General features: G+C 41.5%; 1 protein-coding gene across 1 annotated transcript in view; it reads right to left on the bottom strand.

Moving 5' to 3' along the window:
* UTP20 (UTP20 small subunit processome component) overlaps nucleotides 1–14492 on the bottom strand; it is a 62854-nt gene that overhangs the window by 31347 nt on the left and 17015 nt on the right. The window contains exons 15-27 of the mRNA XM_059471943.1: nucleotides 12590–12695; nucleotides 11237–11387; nucleotides 10783–10845; nucleotides 10307–10465; nucleotides 9302–9378; nucleotides 8354–8433; nucleotides 7445–7688; nucleotides 6674–6886; nucleotides 4835–4925; nucleotides 3026–3111; nucleotides 2314–2439; nucleotides 1612–1778; nucleotides 884–1092 (exon numbers count right to left, since the gene is read on the bottom strand). Of these exons, the coding sequence (XP_059327926.1) occupies nucleotides 884–1092; nucleotides 1612–1778; nucleotides 2314–2439; nucleotides 3026–3111; nucleotides 4835–4925; nucleotides 6674–6886; nucleotides 7445–7688; nucleotides 8354–8433; nucleotides 9302–9378; nucleotides 10307–10465; nucleotides 10783–10845; nucleotides 11237–11387; nucleotides 12590–12695 (1772 nt within the window). The remainder of the gene's footprint in view (nucleotides 1–883; nucleotides 1093–1611; nucleotides 1779–2313; nucleotides 2440–3025; nucleotides 3112–4834; nucleotides 4926–6673; nucleotides 6887–7444; nucleotides 7689–8353; nucleotides 8434–9301; nucleotides 9379–10306; nucleotides 10466–10782; nucleotides 10846–11236; nucleotides 11388–12589; nucleotides 12696–14492) is intronic.

Raw genomic sequence — 14492 nt, 5'->3', positions numbered from 1 at the left:
CAGACCCCAAGTAGCTGGACTAGAGCTCAGGGATGTCTGTGCTGCCTCCCTGCACACAGGGCAGCAATAAACCAACACGCCCCACCTTCAGGCGCAACCAATCTTTAACAGGATGTTTTCCTCACCTGACCCCTTCTGCATGTACAGCCATTGCTCAGCAAGGGAAAAAATAATTTCCACTGCTCTGCAGGTACCTGGCTAAGACCCAAATGGTAACAAGGGATTAGTATGACTCCTGACACAGAGCTGAAGATGCTTCTAGTGTGCTGAAAGCATGGCTGGTAGTCATGTCTCTCCTGTGTCCCATGACAGGAGACACAAAGGGCTGATAATCACTGTGGTCATCCACAATGCTGAGCTCCTCTGAGGTCTAGCACTGCAACAAAACACTTCATGGACAAGCTTTGTTCAAATGTCTTCAGGTAAGGAACTTTAAACCTCTCCTTCCCCTGCTCAAATGTTTTATCCTTGCTGCCAAGACACTCCATCTTTAGGGCAAATTTCTACTTCCGGCCATAAAATGTTGTTACATGTTTACAACAGAACATTTCTCTCTCTCTCTCATGCCCATCTCTCCAAAGAACAGGTAGGAACAATGCACAGAGATCACCTCCAACTCTTTCTTCAGTAGTTCAAACAAACACACAGTTCAAATCAGTTTTCTAAGTACATTAACTCTGCCTGTACTGCTTGAGCCCTGCAGCACTTTCAGACAAGAACCACTGGCCTCTATTTTGACAGATTTCTAATTGCTAAGCTTCACAATGGCATTCAACTTATCTTTATCTGAATCAATAAAGCTCTGTCTATATGTGTAAGCTCAGAGGAGGAGGAGAGAAAAAACTTAATTTACATGTTTGTATATTGTTTGCATGTACTGTACCTTCTCTCTTTGCTGGAGGATGCAGGATACCACTGCAGTCATGCAGAGCAGAATCTGTAGAATTTCAGGCAGGTATTGCTGGATCAAATGTCCCATGTTTTTCAACACAACCTCAAGACCATTGAAGAGGCTATGCTGACGCCCAAGAGGCAGAACTTTAGCTAAATCCAACTCTGACATACTTTGAAGGACTGCAGTCTGGCAAGGCCCTGTGATAGGCAAAGGAACAGCAAATTACCTAGGGAAGCACCATGGATAAACCCACTACGAAGAATAATATTTTAGTGAAAAATAGTGGAATTTGGCCCTAAATTACTGATCCTCACAATCAGATTTTTAAATAAGAACAGCTCTGTTTCTCCATCTCTCTGATATTTAGATGTCTCCCACTGCTACAGAATCAGAGCACTTTACAAGCTCTCTTTACTGCCCTGATACTCAGGCTAGCCTATGATCCCAGCCACTATCCACTCTTGGCCTGCTACAACTTATTTGCACAGTTGTGGCAAGTTGTTCAGCTTTTCTGACCTTGGACATGTAAAACAGAGTAATCATGCTTTGTAAGGAGAAACTTGGGGGAAACCTAGTCCTTACCAAGGGTTTACTTTCATCCCTTCAAGGCATGGTCAAGAGACAAACTGAAGCACATAACAGTACTAAGCCTATTTATCCTCCCACATCTCTACAGTCAGGGAATACCACACCCCCAGCTTCTGTGGCCTACCTACCATTACTGAATTGCTTCACAGCTTCAAAGAGCAGATCCAAGAACATCCGGATCTCTTCTGGCAGCGAGCCGGCCAGAAATCGCAGAACAATCGACATGCGAGTGCTCGCTGAAGACTTGCCCTGTGTTTTGCTCCCTGTTTTGTTTCTCATTCTGCCATAGAGAATTCTTCAAGAACCAGAAAGAGATTGCATTAGCTTTCAGCAAGCCATCTGTTTTCCAACCTCTCATTCTGTAGGAGAAACTCGGTTTAAAAATATTCTCTAGTGGAAGTTCTCCCTTCAGGTTCTCCACTGAAATCCTACATAATGCCCAAAAACATACCAGTGAAAGATCAGCTTCTGCTTCTACAATGGAAGCTCTGCTGGAAACTTCAGGTATAAAACTGGTTACCTTGCAGGACAATTCACATCACTGCAAATAGCTGGCAACACTCAATGAACTGAAATGTCCTCACAGTTCTCTGTAATCCTTAGTAGAAACAGTATGTGCCAAAATGCTGTTTTTAAAGAAAACACCATTTGCATAACACATTATATAAATGTGTTAATAAGAAAAACATACAGAATATCACAAACTAAGTCATCAAACTGTAGCATTAAGCATGGGCTTATCTCAATTATTCAAAATGAGAAGCAGCATTACATCTCTCTGCTCATGGTACTCTGCCATGAAGCTTTTGAACTCACACTTGAGAACACACCTCATAAGAACAGGGATGAGATCTGGTCGATGCTCTGTTTTTACTACCGTGGTCTCCTCAGAAATACTGAAATGGACTATCTCTTCTTTAAAGCTCTTGTCCTCCAGTAGCCTTTGCAAGTTCTCCCTGAGAGTAATAAACATTATTTGAAAGCAGGTAGGGTTATAAAAATAGACAGATACACACACAAATGCATCTATACCTAATTACCTATCTATCTATCCTTGCTGTATACAAAATATTAAAGTACTATTTTCTCACTCTTTTATAAAAAAATATTTCAAAAGCCAGTAAATTCAAGCTAATGATGTAGACAAGTATGTCCTGGATGTATTTCAAGGAAATTATTTAACTCTAAACACAGTGTTATGCTGTCAGTTTCTTTGGGTTGTTACAAATCATCAGTACAAAAGACATCTCTGAAAATGATGGAACTACTAACACTACTGACAATATTCTGGTACAGAATGGAAGTGTTGCTATTTTTCTCTAAACAAAAAAGAGACACTGATCAACCTCAAGATCTGATTTCCTCTCTTAGATACAAAACATACAGCTGACTAAAATGAAACTTTACCTATATGTCTTCAACAAATACAGGACCCCAAATAAAACTGACCCCAAAGCAGGCTTCTGTTATGATAGCAGGCTAATTCACCAACGCTAATAAACAAACAAACAAACAAACAAATAAATAAATAAAAGCTTTTACCTGTATGGCAGTAGATGAGGATGCTTGTATGTCATTATACAGTCAAGAGCTATTCTCTGTACATTCTGGTCTTGATGAGACAGTAACTGCAAATAACAAAGGAAAGAAAATGAGTCCCTATCTAGGAGGTAGAAATGTTTACTGAAAATAGTGAAACAACCCAAAGGCTCAGGCTCAAGCAGGTTTTGGACTAGCTTATTCAAATGGAAGCAGAATGTATGTGTTGCCATTAAAAAGCCAAGATGTACACATACAACTTCCACTCATAAAAATGGGCCTGGCTGCTGACAGTTCATATATACTTTTCCTTCCTACCTACATAGGATAGTTATAATATTATGTTTTTCATAGATGTCTTTTGGACCATCATGAGTTTGCATTTATCATCAATTTATTATCACAGGTATCCGCTGTGTATCTAAGACTGGATTAAAAAGCAGACTACCCAAACCATTCCAAGATATTTGTATTTCTTTCCTGTGACAAACAAAAACTACTTGGAAGACTTGGTATGCAAAGTCTCAGTGAGAATTGCCCTCTCTTGAAGATGACTCTTCATAACTTAGGCACTAAACAACACCAAGGGGTGGTCACAACACCAAGACTACCTGAGTTAAAGAACTGTTTGCACAATGCACTCAGGCACATGGTTGATTCTTGGGGTGTCCTGTGCAGGGGCAGGAACTGGACTCAATGATCCTGATGGATCTATTCCAACTCAGCATATTCTGTGATTCTGAGATTCATTGGGACAGGGAAAAGAGGTTGAGAAATACAGATCATTTCCCCAGACAGCATCTTTATCAGTTCTTCAGTTTCTTACTAAATAGCACAGCAAGTGTCATCAGAGGTCACTCTGCCATGACGTCCCTATGCCAGATGGACACACCAGCCGTGACAATGCATGTACTAAGACACAGAAATGCAAACAGTAAGTGATGAAATAATCTTCTTGTGCCAGGCTGTTTTTCCCACAGTGATTTGACCTTTACACGACTGCCCAATATTTTGCTAAGAACACAGCCAAGCAAACACATCAATTAACTGTTTTTCTAAGCAATACTTTGAGATAGACTGAAACAGAGTGGATGTCTACTAGAGATTGTCAAATTCAGGGACTAAGGAATGGAACTTTCAACACACACAGCCTCAGAAAACAAACTAGGAACAATGAGAGCAAACCCCAATGACCTGAACAAATCCACAAACTGGGAACCAACACAACCCTGTAAAATTAAAAAATTAAAAAACAAAACCATTTTAAGGATTGTAAAATAAAGAATCAGAATCCCTCTTTGAAGTCATACTTTTGACAATTCTTTCAGGGAAATCCCTAGAATCAAGCAAATTGAATATTCTTCAAGAAGAAATTCCTTTTTTGATGCTTGATAATCTCTTGTACATACTGGCCATACTCTTAGTATACAAAACACTATAGACAAAGACAGATCTCCTTAGATCTTCCCCAAATTTTGGATTCTAAATCCTTCCCCATATCCTCCATGAAGTGTAAGTGAAACAGATATACTCTGCAGCCACTCTTCCACCTTGCCAAAGACTACTAATTGTCAGCTGTCAGATCTGTTTGCCAGTGCCTGGCAAACTAAGCCAGGTATCTTAACCAGGTCTTTGCCTAAGGGGCTCATTTCAAGTGAAGCCTGTTAGAAAGTCCTCCCAAGGACAGCTCCTTTTTCAGCTATCACAGCTGAGATCAAAAAATGATAGCTTTCCTCAATATTAGACATGGCACTCAAATAAGAAAGAGTTGATTTATTAGCAGTATTTCTAAAAGTAAGCAGATAGCCTCACCTGGGTATACAAGGCATTCAACTTCTGCTCCAAAAACAATGCACGAGGATTTGAGAATTTTGAGAAAACTTGTAAGTGGGCTATTAGTTGCCTGCAAAACAAAGCAATGATTTTTAAAAATATCCCGGAGACAAATGACCAGGGAACTTAAGTTAAAATTCACTAACAAGAAAGAAAATAAAACAAAACACAAGAGGATCCCAAGTCTTCAGCAGTATTTCAGACATCTCAAGAAGTGTCCTGCTCCCTAAGCAGCTCCTTCCAGCTGTCACTTCACTGCACAGAGGACACATTTACTTCAGCAGCACTGGGTAGGCTCAGTTTTTTCACAAGAAAGGGGTACAGTCAGGATGCAGCTTACTTCTCTCTGACAACCCAGCCTAGAACACCAAAACTCTGTATTTATCTCTTTGTTTATTCACTTGTCCATAATTGGTGCCCATGTTGCTCCTACCAATGTGACGGGCTGCATTCAGCCACAGACTGTGCTGGACTTAACACTGGGCTGCAGGGACAGATGGGAGTCAGTTCCTCTAGCACTAGCAGGGTCACCTCACATCTGCCCCACGTCCTCCTCATGGAAAGGGACAGAGAAGACCAGGATAAGTGAGATCTCCTCTACCATGTGTGCTGTGGGACTGGTAGAAGCTGTCCTCATTCAGCTGCTAATTTACACTTAATCCTCCAGACACTTGAGCTGGGCCACCCTCTTCCATGGCTGGGCACAGACAAGGGATGAGTAGGATGCCTTCCAGGAATCCCAGAGGGAGTCTGGGGCAGGTGCTCCCTGCTTCAGCCAGGCCTCCCAGGACACAGGGTGCAGCCCCACAGGGGAGTCCTCCCTGGCACAGGCATGACCCGGGAAGGGAGGTCACTCCACAACTCATTAACACACCCCCGGTAAATCTTTCATGCCTTTGTTACAGCTACCGGGTGCTAATGCTTCTACTTCACTGCACGGATGTTCTGAGATGGAGGCTGGGAAAACAACAAAATATCTTGGACTGTCACTGTATTTTAATTGCTGATAACTTGCAGATACAAGCCAGAATCTGGGAAAAAAAATGAAACACCCATAGGACACCTGGGATGAAATGGCACTTTAGGTCACATATCAAATACTTGCATACTTGTCTTGTTCCAACATATAAGGTGACATTTTGAAGTTCTCTGTCATTACAAGGGCCATCCTTTGCAGAAGAAGTGTCAGAATATAAATCTTTGTGCTGTGTTTGTAAGGGATATTTGACAGAGGTCATCACTGGGGAGAATTCATACAAAGAGCAACTTTCTCAGGCATTCAGCACTGCAACAATTACACTCAGCAACATGCAGCCTCAGCCTACCAAATAAAAACCTTGGTCCCTAAGAAGAAAAGATTTATAATGGATAGGAAATGGCAGAATCCCAATATTCTATACCTAAATATCTCAATATTCTATACCAGAATCCAAATATTCTATACCTAAACAAATAATCTAATTTTTTGAAGTGTTTGGCAACGCCCACAGTTTTCAAAGACTAACAGATATGCACAGAGAAGCCAGGGAAATCAGGTACAAGAGTCTCTGGAAACTTCAGAATACTACATATTTTTTGCTTAAGTAAAACACACCACAGACAGGTCAGCAGGTAATGAGATAATGATAAAACCTGGGCAACGTGTTTGGATTTTTAGTACTGTACAGGCAGAATTTCTGACTTGTAATCCACTGAGAAATGATGAAGCACAAGCAAAAGAAGAAAAAATAATATATACAAAACCACAGCTTGTACCTCAATGTGAGCTGCTGAATCTGCCTTTCCATGAGAGCAAAAGGGAATACTAAAAATACTTACTTAGCAGCAGCTCTTCTTGTTTTCTTTTTTGGTACTCCTATACTAATTGGTTCCCCTTCTTCCTTTTCTTCTTCCTCCTCCTCCTCTTCCTCCTCCATAGCAACATCATTCACCTCTTCAGTGGGTATTTGTTTTGCTGCTATGGTACCACTAATTTTCCTTCTGAGATCCTGAGATGGAGCCACTAAGGAATCTGCTGGGTAGTACTCATTTCTGTGTTTAAAAAAAAGAAGGAAGGAATTAGAAGCATAACATTTCTCAAGGTTTCAGGGCAACAACATCAACTGAAAACCTCACCATTCTTATTGTAACACCTTACTATGTCCATCATACTGTCTGATATGTGCACACATATGCAAGCACACCATTAATTTCCCTCCAGGGGCAGGAATTTGAATCAGCCTCTAACAAAATCAGTATTTTCCCCATCCTGGGGGAAAACACTTTGGTATTCTGTGATTCCAAACTAAAGTGTGTTTTCATTAAAGAGGAACTTCATTTCCACTGAAATCACTCTGTAACTGAGTAATGAGAGCGACAATGTCAAGTCAATGAATGAGCCGCAGAGACCTACTACTGTAAGTTTCACTTCAGCCTGCTTCATTTCTAACAGAATCCACAGTCCAATTAAAAGGTTATCTCTACTGGAAACAGACATGTCATCAGCTATGCATTCAAGAAATAAAGTCTGTAATGGGATATCCAATCTTAAAGCTCAGCAACACATTGAAAGCAATGTGTCCACTCAATTGAAAAATAAATCTTCCTTACCGAATGAATCTCAAAAGAAGTGGGGAAAGTTCCCTCGACCGAGGCTCCACTCTGTCTGGAAACTTATCCAGTGCTTTCCAAAGTAGGAACCTGTAATTTGTGTGGTCCAGCCGTTCACTGCAATCTGTTCTACTCCTCAGCTGCTCCAGAAAGACAGTCCCCACCTCTCCTTCTGGCATTTTCTCACTTTCTGTTTCAGCAATGCTCTCCTCCTGTTCATCTAATTCATCTTGCAGCTCCATTTCTATGGAAGAGATAAGAAAATCTTTTCAGGTTACTTCATCACCAATAGCAAGGAATCCATCCCCCATTACAAAAGTAATACATTTGGTGACATGCACCTGTTTAGACACAACTGTATTTAACACTGACCTGAAAGACACACACTGCTTAGAAAGCGTTCTAGGATGCCTTGGAATCCGGGCACTTCTCTACTGGGCTCAGTTCCCCTGAGTAACAGGGAAGTTCACAAATGGCTGCACACTTGTGACTCTGTATTGAAATATTAGATTGCATATGCCCATAGGTAAACCTCAAGAGTACACACAAGGACTGTGTGCAGAAATTCCACGAAGCAGGAAGATGGTCTGCACCGTTACACAGGTTTTGTCATTGCTCCTGACCAGACTGGGCAGTGCCAGCCTTAAGCAAAGATGAAACTGCTGCAGGGTTTCCAACAACCTGCCACTCCCTCCTGTAATGCAGGTGGCCTTTTCCAGCTACTGCTTGGTGTTTAGGACAGGAGACACAGCTTCCTCACAAGCCTCTCCACTACTGTCCTGGACACAACAGCAGTACTGGTTCTCAATTCCCCCATCATACATAAATTTGGGGAACTTGAAAAGCAGGCACATAATTCACCATTTAGCTGGGTTGCTATGATAACCATGCTTAGGATAGGTGACTTACCAGCATAGCTAGCAGCCCTCTCCAAATGTTCATACAGGACCTTCCAGAACTGTTTATTCTCCATTTCCTTTGCATGAGAACTAACAAAGCAGAATACAGCATGAAATTAGAAGGAAGATAAGAAAAGGCAAGCGTCACTCAGCTAGTTATCAACCACCACAATCAAAGGCTTTGATCACTGCTTTAATGTGGCTGTCCAGAGACAGGACATCTGCACAATGCAGCTGTAGCACTTCCCTGCCATTTCTCATGGATCCCAAATGTCAACTGTTATTAAAATAATCTGGTTGTATCCCATGACTTCAAATGAACTCAAATTGAGTAAAAATATTCTCAAGCTTTCTACTGACTTCTGTACAGCAAATCATATAGAATCAAAGGAAGAATTAACATGGACATGTCTTTTGAAGAGCTGGTTTAATTTTTTTCTTTAATTAATTCACTGGTTTGAAGAGGAAAATCCCTTCCTTTTTAATCATACAACAAAGGAAGGAAAAATGAAGATGAAGTCATGCTGAAAGAAGTCACTTATTTTTTCACCATGCTAAGACTTCCCTACTCTTCAGTACAATTTAGAGGTTTTCCAGTAAGGACAGAAAAGTTAGCAGATGAGGAAACAGAGAGACTTCTTGTTCCTTTAAGCATTTGTGAAACATAAATCAAATCCTGCTACCTCTGACTAAAAACTCCTGTTGAAACTCTGATGCTATTTGACTGTATTTGTTGCAAGTTTGCTTTGAAGTAAAAAAAATCAGGAAGTAAACTGAAGAGTCTACACAGGCTGAGATTTGAGAGATCAAATCAATTTCAGAAGATCTCACATGAATATTCTCATGCACAAATCTCTCCAAACTGGACATTTTTTACCTCAGCTTCAGTTCACATAAGAATGAAAGGAATGTCCTGTGACACAACTACAGACTGCAGCATCCAACTGCATATACTCACGTTATGAGTTCAATTACAGGATCCCAGAGAGGGCTGAAGTTAATATAAAGCATTCCTAGTAAATACCGAAGAGGCACCTAGAATGACACACAACACCACCTTGTGAGATGCAAAAAACACTAGTTAAAGACCAACCAAGCTCCTCTAACCTTTCTTTCTCTCAAAGAGGACAGTGGTCTAAGAAGTTTTCAGGAGTGCTACAAGAGATGAAGGATGTCACATACATAATAATTTCTTCATGTGGAATATCTAGAACCCATTTACTTCCTCATAGCTTCATGTGGAAATCTAGAACCCATTTACTGTAAGCTACACTGAGACCTTATAACTATAAATAACATGAATATGGAAAAACCAGTTCAGCAGATGATCTGGACTGTCTCTCTCACCAACTTCAGTGCTGCCACAGCAAAATGGGGGACCTCAGACAGATGAAAGTTTGCCCAGAGGCGTATTCACTGCACTAGGCCTAATGGCATGATCTCTAGGCTGGCTCCTCACTGAGCTACATGGAGGAGTGACCTACAATCCTTCCTCATGGATGTGAGGCCCCCTTTAGCTCAGCAGCAGAGGACATTCAACAATTACAGGCATAAAAAAATTTCCTGCTGAAGCAAGATCCAGAAGTGAGGTCACCAACAGCCAGTGAGAGCCCTACCAATGTTCAACCACATTGAGGACATGGCAAGGTCATGAGTTTAAATTTGCTCACATCTTGTTTCTCCCTGGAATCATCTGCCTTCCTTTCCATGGCATCAAACCCAGATTAATCTGACTGTGGGCCGTTTATCTGTATACCACTGTTGTATTACTAAACACAGTACTCCTGAGGACAATGGGATCTGTGAACCCTACTAACAAGTAAGTTTTCTAAAATCTAATCTGAGAGTTAATTGACTTTTTTGATGCACTCTCATTAAAAACTCTGCAATCCATGTGATGAAATAAGAACATTCTCTTGGAATAAAGGAATGTGACCACTTCTTTTTGACAATAAATACTTACCTCCTGTAAAGATCCACTTGGTATTGCAGGCTGCACTATGTCACATCTTAGTTTCCTCAAATGGAGAAGTTTTTCTCTGTAATCATTCACTGTTGCTGGCACAAGTTCTGCTTGGAGCAATGTGGCAAATAATGGCTGGAATTCCCCTGTGCCATCACCCTGAACAAACAAGTGACATGAATTCTGTTAGAGTACCTTTATTTCATTGAAAAGTACTTAAAAAAGACTATACAGACTCACGGCCATTCTGGACAAAAGAATAAAGTCAAAGGACTTGCTCTGGTTTTCACCATTTAGGCACACATCTGAAAACACCAGGAGGTGGGGGACAAAGAAATAAGACTGGAATGTGAAAGGACAAAAGCAGAAGACCACCTTTACCAGATACATTTTGTTTCTGCTAAGTGAACAACACTTCACACAAAACATGAAACACAGATAGCTTTGAAATGTTAAATGAAAAGCTTTAGCCCTACCTCAATCTGTGCAGAAGGTGGATTATCAAAATGGTTTAGAATTCGAACCGTCAACAGCCGGACCTATTCCAAGGAGAAGTATATGTCAGGCAATATGGATTGACAAATACACACCTCCAGAGAGGTTACTGTCTAGTACAGCACACTGATTTCACTGGGTTCATCTTGGAGCTGAGAAACAGATGAATTCCTGAAGTCTAGAAAGCAATTAGAAGTGAATGCATTATGCTCCTGCCCTGATTTAGCTCTAGGGAAGAGGCAAGGCTGACAGGGCTAACAGTTAACCTCTGTTAACTCATGCCCCATTGACACAGGTCTAAGCAGACACTATGGAAGTAATGGCTTTACAGTCTCATCCTGCTTCTCCTTCCAGACTTTATCATTTAACTAAGTTTACTTATGTTTGATTGTTAAAATACAAATTACTTTGCATGTGCTCAAAACAGCAGATTACCTTGGAAACACCAGTGGAAATATTAGGATGCAACTTCTCAAACAACTCCATTAGGTTCCTTTGGGAAAGGGGCTCCTGGCAGCCACATAATGCCAGCCTTGTGTAATAGAGATCAGCCAACAGCAATGCAGAGGGGTCTGAAGGGAAAGTGCTAAAACAATAGATGAGTTTATTAGCATACAGAAAGCACTGCAACAACACTGGTATTAAAAAACAAGGCAGTAGTGATAACTACAACATTAAGGGAAAATTCCAGGATTTCAGACTCTGCCTGCACCAGCAGGCCAATGAAATTAGACTTCACCAGCACAATGACTTGTAGCTGCAAAACCCATGACAGCCCAAGAGGCATGAGATCCCTCCTTTGTGTCAATCAGATTTGTCAAGCTGAGGCTTGCATGCTGGACACACAGCTGCAGAAAATAAACCTGCATAGGTCACACCAGGGCTTCTGGTACTGCCCCGGTGCTCAGTCAGTGATCAACTTTAACAGAAGAGAAATAATCTAGGTTTAGGTGAGACTCTAGGAATCCTGTCTGCTCACAGAGAAACCTCCTTCTGCCATCTTACATCCCTTGCTCCAAGCAGGTTTCACATTCCCTGCACAGGGCTGACAGGAAAGCATTAGGCTAAAGCTCATTGCCAATAATTCCTGTCTGATCTGGGCAAGTTTATTTCCATCATGCCTCAGACATGAGCACCATAACTTCCTAAATGAACAGGATGTTTTGAAGCTCAAGCCACTAAAGACTTGGAGATGCCAGAGAGAGCATTAAGCTCTCTCCCTGTCCCTCCAGCTAGAGAGTTGTCTGTGCTAATTATAAGTTAAATAGAGTGAAAACAAATAAAATGGGAGTATACAAAATCTCCTCCCACTGTGGAGCAAGCACAAACATGGGTATGTAAGGACATGGTGGAATCCCAACACCAGGGGCAAACTCAGCCTTTTGACACAGCTCAGAAAGTGCTGTTCCTGTCTCTTTTGTCATTATAATGTAACACAGAATTACTAGGTGCAGCATTCCAAAGCAAAACTAGAACCAGGGTAGCACTCCAACATAAAACTAGAACCAACTTACTTGACACACTGCCCTGCAGCTAAGAAAGCATCAGTTTGCAGAGAAAATGTCATTGAACAGGAACTACATCTACCTGGCTCTCCAAAAAAAGAGCCTACAACTTTGCTCCACTACATAACCACAATACTGAAGCAATGCACCAGCAATGCACCAGCATAACAGAATGGACAGCACACAAAGAAGCATTTAACCAGCTCTTATATAAAGGCAAAGGCAAATTTTTGCCCTACCAAAGAAAACCACGAAGCACCACGAACAGGCAGAATTTACTTACATCACCAAGCTCTTGACACGCTCCACAGGTAACAAATGGAGTACTTCAGCAGATTCCACCAAACTAAGGAGAGTACTTACAGCTTGGCAGGCCACAAACAGGTTTCCTGGAGCAGAGAAAGAACAAGAACATCTTGTAAATTTACACAGCTCTCAGTGACTTGCGCTTGTATGGTGCATTCCCATCCTGAAACGGCTGGAGTCAGAGAAATAAGGCCGCATATGGAGCCCAGAACTGGCATGTGTATTTTCTAACCATAACACATAAAAGAAGTGCTTCCCTGGCTATCAAAGTAAGTGCCTCCTCCAGCAAGCCAGCACTGAAAGCGGTGACAGCTCCCAGTTTGCATGTTTCCATCACACCCACATGTGCAGAAAGCAGGGATCTGGAGTTAAGCACTGTGGCAGGAGTCACAGACAGCACTCTGCTCAAAAGGAAGAAATGCTGCCAAATTGATATGAATGCAGCAAAAACAAAGCAAAAATACATACAGATGCTACCACCACAAAGGTGCCTATAAACTCTGGAACTTTGGCAATGCACTACTGTCTAAGATCTTTAAAGCTGCCCCACATACCTAAAGACTGAGTATGTATTAGTGAATGGCAGGTGGGTTTGCTGAATTCTGTCTCCTTTCTAAACCTCTCAGACTCCTTTTGAGATGGAGGGTTTCCCAGAGGCACAAGATAGCCAATGCCCTGCCAGGCAAGAAAGGGCAATTCCTTTCCCATCACACTTCAAAGTTAGCAAATAGGTTGCTTTAAAAAAAAAAAAAAAGATAATTCCCCTCCTTCGCCTCTTTCCAGGTTAAAGAAATACTGTTCCCAAACCAGGCAAATGCAAGAAAGTTTTTAGAAGATTTAACTGTCTTACATGCTGCCAATGGAAAAGAAAGAGAAGTGAGCATTCATATCCTATTTATTTCTCTGCGAATATTCCTCTATTCTAAGTTGCTTAATTGCTCTATTCTCAGTTGCTTAATTTCCCAGGTATGTGATTTCCCAGATCCTGCTAACCATTAACCTCCACAAGGAGCTCCTCAAAGAGAGAAGAAACACCAAGTAATGACAGAAGGAAACTTTCTGCATCTTTAGTGTAAGAACAGTTCCCAAGCTGCAATCTGCATGCCCTTTGGTAGCAGTATGGCCATGCTGGACAAAGACAGCAGCTTCCACCTCACTACAGACACTCCTGTGTGATCAATAAGGGAAGCACTTCCATACTGGCCCTGAGGAGCTGCCAGAGATACCTTGCTGCTGCTCTGACCCAGTTTTCAAGCCTGTTTCCTTGCACTCCACAGCAACCACAACACCAAAAACACCCAGTTCTGGAACTTGCACTTTGCCTCAGGGCTCAGAGGGCAGGAAGGTCAAATAGAGCACAGGGCTGGGAGCCTTGCACAGGCAGTGAGAGAGGACTGAAGTCCTAGTAGAAGGTGAAGGAATTGCAGGAATCATGGAGGTGGAAAAAATGCCAGGGGATGAAAAAAGTATCCAGGAACTCTAGTTTGGGGGAAGGGTGAAGAAAACCAAGCAAATAAGTGTAATATGGGATAAGAGGAGGCATAAGTACAGGACTGAGGATGCATTTATTTTCTTTTCCCTTATCAACAAAGGAAGAAATAGCAATGTGCCTCTGGCATGCACACAGAGCCTGAGCAGTGCTGCTACTACTGCCAGCAAAGATGAGACCCAAGAAAAGAAATTCTAGATATTCCTTTTTTAGGCTAAGTTCATTACCAATCAAACAATCATGACAACATGAACACCTTGCAAATATGATAAAAGAAAGACCTAAATGCTTGACAAAGTTTCTTTAAAGAAGAAAAAGCAATGAACCTGATTGGTGGATACACTCAGGAATACTAACAAAGGTATTATAAATGAAAAATGACAGACAGCCC

The sequence above is a fragment of the Ammospiza nelsoni genome, chromosome 5, assembly GCF_027579445.1.
Source record: "Ammospiza nelsoni isolate bAmmNel1 chromosome 5, bAmmNel1.pri, whole genome shotgun sequence".
Classification (NCBI taxonomy): Eukaryota; Metazoa; Chordata; class Aves; order Passeriformes; family Passerellidae; genus Ammospiza; species Ammospiza nelsoni.
Note: the sequence above shows the minus strand (reverse complement) of the source record. Positions and strands in the feature narration are given on the sequence as shown.